Consider the following 7,140-nt stretch of genomic DNA (forward strand, 5'->3'; position numbering starts at 1 on the left):
GACTCTTTAAAGTAGAGACACTACATACTGATATACACCTGAACATCAGCAGGAGAGGACTCTTTAAAGTAGAGACACTACATACTGATATCCACCTGAACATCAGCAGGAGAGGACTCTTTAAAGTAGAGACTCTACTTATCTTATGTTTCACTCTCAGTACGCAGAGAAATCGAAACGCTGAACGATCGTTTGGCTGCAGATGGACAAGCTTTCGAAGGAGCGGATTTAGCCAAAGGAGCCCTGAAGACAAAAGGTGAGACGCAACAAAACATTTCCCACCATTTAGTTCGCAGAAAATAATTACATTTATGTGGCAGAGACATTATGTTAACAATCTCTGAACTGACTATTTGGTTTTGATGATAAAGCCTCAAGTTAGATTTATAATTTGATATATAATATACATATATAAATAAGTAATTTAAGAGCTCAGTTAAAATAGAAAAAAATGTGTAACTTCATTTTGATACTTTTTTTCACCTTTAAGGAAATCAGTGAACAAGTGTTTTTAAATGAATGCAGGCTCATTTAAAATGCCATTTATAAACAGGAATGTTTATATTAGTCCCTAAATTAAATTAAAATGCATTTTATTGCTGCCTTGTATAGGCGGCGCTTGAGGCTCAGGTTTGGGAAGGCTAAATAACTTGTTTTACCTGACGCTGCCCGCCTCCGGCATCAAGAGATCAACTCAGTGAAAGCACCGCCTGCTAACCAATCAGAGCTCAGTGTGCGGAGTTTAAATCTATCAAGTCATATTACAGGATAGGGGAAATACAGTTTGAACTGCCGTATGTGTCGCACTTATCATTCATATCACATCATATCACATCATAATGTATCATATATCTCCTTATCTGAGTCAGCTGAGCCGTATCTGGCCGTGCAACACTCACAGTGTCACATACTGTATGCAGAAGTATTATTTTAAGCAACACATTAAGTTGAGGAAACACTCGAGTCAAATGTAATTAAAGTCAGATGGTGTCTTAGACGGGGCAGTGATATCATAAACCTGTTAATGTACGCATTCAAACACTTTTTCTGTTACCAGCTGTATTATGTGGCTTTTATCCTGGACAAAGTGTTTAAGTCATAATAGTTTACTTTTCATTCAGGAAGTATGACGCTGCGCTGTCAGTACGCTTCTCCCTGTTTGTGATTGGTCAAAGGTTGCTAACCCCACCCCTTTCACGTGAACGCGCTCTCAGCCGGAGAGAGAAACCCTGGGTCGATTTACCGAGTTGATAACCAGCGTCGTAGGACCGCTTAGCGAGATCTCTTTGTTAGGGTTAGTTAAGATAACTCAAAGATATCAGGGTCTGTTGAGCTGGATTCAGAGTACCGGCCTCTGGTGGCTGCATATCAACGCTAATGTTAATATTTTAATGTTACCAGGATGCAGGGACAAAAATATTTGGGAAGGCTTAGCTTTCCCTAGCCTCCAGTACCCGCAGCCTTTGCTTAGATGTGCTGTGCTTATTTTTGACCTATTTTCTAATTACTAATTGATATCTTTCTATCAGCGAGTCATAGCACGAGCCAGCTGTCACAGAAACTGAAGACGACCTACAAGGCTTCCACAAGCAAGGTATAATCTGTTTAATATTTGTATTATTATCCAGAAGATGTTGTGTGTTCATTTGTTTTGAGAACGTTGATGTGGAAAAAAAATTGTTTCTCTATCAAGTACGCTAAAATCCAAAATGTGGTTTAATTGGCTCCTTCGATGTCCATCAGTGCACGATCCATTCTTTTTTTTTATGTTTAAGAACAGAACTGAACTGCTGTGTTTCTTCGCCTCTTTGCTCCGAAAATGTTGTGTGTTCATTTGGTTTTGAAAAAAACCTTTCTCTATCAACCATCACATGACTTTTCTTTGAATGTTTAAGAACAGAACTGCTGTGTTTCTTCACCTCTTTGCTCGTAGCCGCGTTCAAACTCTTGCCACGCCAGAGTAGGTGGATCCCGCAACTTCAGCGTTACCAGCTGGGAGTTGTGGGGTGGAGACTCATGGGTAATTTGTCGCTTTTTCCCCCCCAAACCCCTCCCCCCATTTGTGCCAAAATGCATGAGCAGCCCAGCCACGGGGTCGACTCCCCCTCCCCGAGAGACTTGGTCAATCAAATGTAGGAGTTTGAGCTTTTTTATCATCTGGTGTGAGATAAAACTCGACCTCATTATCTCACTAACAGGCTTTTCAGTTGCAGCTCTTTGGTTTTCATTCAGCTTCTTCACATAAATGGTACAAACGTGCTTTTTATGCCACGATTAATGCAATATTCGAATGGTGGAGGGCCGATTTGTTGGTTCAATGATCAATTAAGGATGAATTGCACGGCTGTATTTTATAATTGATTTTAATCCTTTGATTTGAGACGTTCATACATGTTGAAGCTGTTTCTGCTGACAGAGGAATACAGGCTTACTTACTATTAAACATGTCAATTCAGTTTGTTTTGGTTTTATTTGCCAAGAATTCAAGATTTCTGCCTAAAACCCAAATGTTCTACCCAACCAATATTGGGTATCCTAAGCCAATAGAGATATTTGGGTCTTTATGACCTTGTGTACTATTTGTTTATATATATATAAATGCTTAACTCATATATTATTTACCAAAGACACAATATGTAAGGAGAGGAATATTTTTACAGCTGATTATATTTCTAGTGAGCAAACTACAGAGACACAGCTTTTCTAAATAACAAACATATATTTTTAGCATTTCTCTCCCAAAATATCTGCAATAACATTAGCCAATAGGGCGACTGTGGCTGCGAGGGAGTGCGGTCGTCTTTCAACCGGAAAGGTTGTGGGTTCGAGTGCAGCCCGTGCAGCCCACATGTCGATGTATCCTTGGGCAAGATACTTAACCCTGAGTTGGCCAACGGTGTATGAATGTTGGTTCCTAGTAAGGTACACTGCTCTGTGTGAATGGGTGAATGACATGTAGTATACAAAGCGCTATATAAGTACAGTCCATTGCCTGGATAAAGCGCTATATAAGTACAGTCCATTGCCAATATCATACTTTAGCTACTCTTCCATCACAAGGAAAGTGCCAACATGACCAAGGTTGAATACTGATTAGAGCATCTATTGATATAACTGAATTATTGAAAGTGGTTGTCAGTCACTGTTGAGTTTACTCTGTGCGTTAGATTTAATTAAAGCTTCTTTTTCAACGCTTTTTGCTTTTTGTTAAACTATTAACCTTTCATTTATCACATTATCACAGAGCATCTGTCAAACCCTAACCTGGCAAAATCATGTTACATTTAATGCAAATAAATAAAACATGACGTCATTTACATTAGAAATAAACCTGCCACGCTGCTTGCTGGTTTCCAACGTGCTAAAGTGTAAATGATATCTGTTTATTCTTCCTATAATTTGTTGATTTAAATACATATTGTTTACAGATGGAAAACTGTTAGCAAATGCTCTGTTTTTTGTGTATTAGGTATTTATTTTTCACCTGAATGATGCCGTTCTCTTTGCTCTCCTGCTTCCTTTCAGTTGGAATTTAGTTAGTGGTCTGTTCCCAAAACGAACCGAGGGTCGAGTTTGTATCATCCCCATCTTCAATGTAAACTCTTTGATAAACCTGATATTAATCACTGATCAAATTCTTATCATAACACAGTATGTTTTGCTTCTTCTTCCCCTTCTACGGTTTTATTTTTTGCATCTATAGTAACCCTGGTATGATGAATGCAGGCACTGAAACTCAATGATTCTGCATTTGTGTTGATACCAGATCTGGGTCGTTCGTGGTGTTTGTTTTTAGAGCATCCGATTGGTGGCAACCCCACGAAACAAGCTTAAAACAAACACCAACAAAGATGTGTGTTTGTGAAAGCTCTTTGAACCCAGGACTGATATGAATAACGCTGTTTATAATCAAAGCTTTTTTTAGCCCTGCGTAATACACGGACCCCGCTGACTTCTGTTCCTTTGACCCGCCTCCTCCCTCTGTCACAGCAGGGTTCCTACACAGCAGTGCAAGAGTCTGGGCAATTTCAATTGAATCATTCCCAGCCCTAAAAGTGTGTGTGAAATAATAATAATAATAATAACTTCGATTTATATACGTAGTGCTTTTCAGAGGACCCAAGTTCGCTTTACAGCAAAAAACAGGAGTAAAACAAACGTAAATTAGAAAAAACTGTGGAAATGTTGAAAACCAAGTATTTTAGGTAAAGTTTCGTGAAAATGAATTGATAGTACTGTATATACTTTAATGATAAGATAAGATGTACTTTATTATTAATCCCAATTTAGGAAACACATGTTGTTGCAGCAGCATAAAACCAAACGAGGCATTGCACATAATAACAAATTAAAAGAGTAGAAATAACTAATTCTAAAATAGAAACATCTCAACATAGAAATTGAATGAAACCAGCGTTAGAGAGTAAGAGTGATATACAGATGACCGCGAAGATAGAAAATCTACAAACTGTCCGACAAATAATAAATAAATAATAATAATGATCCCAAATTTGGAAATGGTGTTGGGCTTCAGCAGCGTTATAAAGGCATTTCACAAGAGGTAGTAGTAGCTGCAGTCTTTCTAATTAACAATGAAATGCATCGAGGTAGAGTGTGAGCACAATATGTCAGCCGTCTAAAAGTCACTCATTTCATTCCAAAAGGTGTTGAGTTAACCCTCATGTTGTGTTCGGTCTCCCGTGACCCGTTTCAAGTTAAAATGATATAATAACTACACTCTAGTTTTTTGTATCGGAACCAGGCTTCATGAGATCCTCCACAGCAGATATATAAACACTACAAACCTGATTTTGACAATTTTTGCCAAGTCTGAAGGTCTCTAAAAAAAAAAAGGGTGTATAATTTGGTGTTCGAGTCTGGGGAGACCCAGCAGAATTGTTTTGGGTCGAGCTCGAGGTCAAATTTGGCCAACTCCAAGATATCTTTGACTTTTAGACCCCCCGTCCCTGCCTCCCCCTTCATCCACTGTAACAATATTTTTTCTCAACATGCACCTGGTCTCCCCTCCCTCTGCCCCCCTCCCCCCACGGGAACTCCACCTTTCTCAAAGAATATGTACACTAACGCTTGAACCCTGAACTCACATATGCACGTGTGCAATATGTGGTGTAATGTGTTTGGGGTCATAACATTAAATTACAACAGGATTGTACGGTTATGAATGCATTATAAGTGAGTTATGATGTAGTTAAAACAATGTTGGATGATAGTCTTTTTTCTTTTGTGTTTTAGACTGAGATAAATCATGGGTCGAAATTGACCCGCGGGCACCATGAGCGGTAACAGCTTTTGAACACAACACAAGGGTTACAAGAAATAGGCCTCAATCATCTCTAATAATGAACAGTGTTTTTTAGGGTCTTTCTTAGGGCTGCAAGATTTTACGGAAAACATGAATTGTGATTTGAAATATGAGGACTTATCTGCAGCTCAACAAAATGTAGTCTTTACCAAATATTGAGCTTACTGCCATTTAGATTTTGCACTCATTGCATTGTTTCAATACATTCTGCAGCACTAGTCTTAAACCACCAACAATGCAAAGTCCACTCCTCAATTTCTAAAAGAATCGATTGAATTTACTGAAACGTGTCCGTATAATTTCCCACACACAACAAAAAGAGATGCCGTCTTGGGAAGCAACGTGTGTAGGAACCCTGTTAGGTTCACCGAGGTTTTCTTCAGAGTTAACGTGATATATTTGTGCCGGTGTCAGATTGTCTCCAGTTTCAAAGCGACCACGTCCAGAGCGGTGTGTCAGCTGGTGAAGGAGTACGTCGGCCATAGAGACGGCATCTGGGACCTGAGCGTCACCAGGACTCAGCCGATGGTGCTGGGAACGGCTTCTGCAGGTAATTCACTCTTTTTCATCCTAAATATATAAACTAGAGTGAGTCTGGCAGCAGGGGCGGATTTAGGATTGAGATCCGGGGCTTAGCCAGCATTTAGAAGTTGTTAAAGGGGGGGGGGCTCATGAAATTTTGAACTCGGCGGCCGATCGATCGGAGCATCCCTAATTATTATGGTGACGTCACATAGGCGTGGCTTGGGCCTTTTAATAGACGACAGGTGCTCACGATGAGTGGAAGGCAAACAATTGATGAACCGCACGATAGAGACCGCGTGGTGAATGAGAAAATGTACCCAAGATATATACGCCGTATGGCTTCGAATCTTTTGTTTAAGAGTTTAGAGTTTTGTTTAGTATTTTGTCAGTTTTTCTCTAAATAAACGGCGATATCTGATCATTAATTTGCATCAAATGAAGTGTCAGTGTTCCTAGTTTTCAATCATTTATTGTTGAAAATGTCAGGGCTTCTTTCTAATGGTTTCATCACGATATGATTTACAGTATATATCGATTTCTTTGGACATTGATACGGTATTTGAGGATATAACTAAGTTTTCAGTCCAACTCAGGGCCCTCCAAAGAATATGACATGATTTTATTTCATATGTATTTAACACATTACTTCAATTTATATCAAACAGAAAAAGAAAGCTTGATATCATTTGACAGTTTTGGTTTTATGAAGCAACTCCTTTCATGCTAAACATAACTTCAGAAAGTCTGCATTCAAACAGTCTGTACGCATCAAGCCAACCTCTGTTCAATGAAGACATCAGTAAACATGTTTTCAGCTTTAATCTGTTTTGTGTCCATCTTGTGTTTGAACAGACCACTCTGCCATGCTGTGGAGCATTGAGACGGGAAAATGCCTCCTCAAGTATATGGGCCACCAAGGATCAGGTAGAGTTAGACATTTAAAAAACATACAACAGAGAGATCTTATTAAACCTATTTGTCGAATTAAAGACCATTATGTTTCTGTTTGCCAACACGATGACCTTCTGAATCCAGTCCCTAGCACTCAAGTTGTGCTCTCCGTATTAACTCTTCAATAAAAGCTTATTAGAAGCGTCAGATAATTAAAGGTCAGGGTTCAAACTAACGTACTATTCATCAGTTTGACTAATTCACCTCTGTTTCCACAGTCAACTCCATCAAGTTCCACCCCACTGAACAGATGGCTCTAACAGGTAAACAACCTTCAACATACTCTTCGTGTGTGTGTGTGTGTGTGTGTGTGTGTGTGTGTGTGTGTGTGTGTGTGTGTG

General features: G+C 39.2%; 1 protein-coding gene across 1 annotated transcript in view; it reads left to right on the plus strand.

The window, feature by feature from the left end:
* Positions 1-7,140, plus strand: part of LOC104943563 (WD repeat-containing protein 37-like) — a gene marked incomplete at its 3' end in the record, with an annotated part of 20,621 nt that overhangs the window by 7,809 nt on the left and 5,672 nt on the right. Inside the window, exons 2-6 of the mRNA XM_010769015.1 lie at positions 130-256; positions 1,530-1,594; positions 5,738-5,873; positions 6,701-6,772; positions 7,018-7,062. Of these exons, the coding sequence (XP_010767317.1) occupies positions 130-256; positions 1,530-1,594; positions 5,738-5,873; positions 6,701-6,772; positions 7,018-7,062 (445 nt within the window). The remainder of the gene's footprint in view (positions 1-129; positions 257-1,529; positions 1,595-5,737; positions 5,874-6,700; positions 6,773-7,017; positions 7,063-7,140) is intronic.

The sequence above is a fragment of the Notothenia coriiceps genome, unplaced genomic scaffold (genome assembly GCF_000735185.1).
Source record: "Notothenia coriiceps isolate Sejong01 unplaced genomic scaffold, NC01 NC01_scaffold00006232, whole genome shotgun sequence".
Lineage (NCBI taxonomy): Eukaryota > Metazoa > Chordata > Actinopteri > Perciformes > Nototheniidae > Notothenia > Notothenia coriiceps.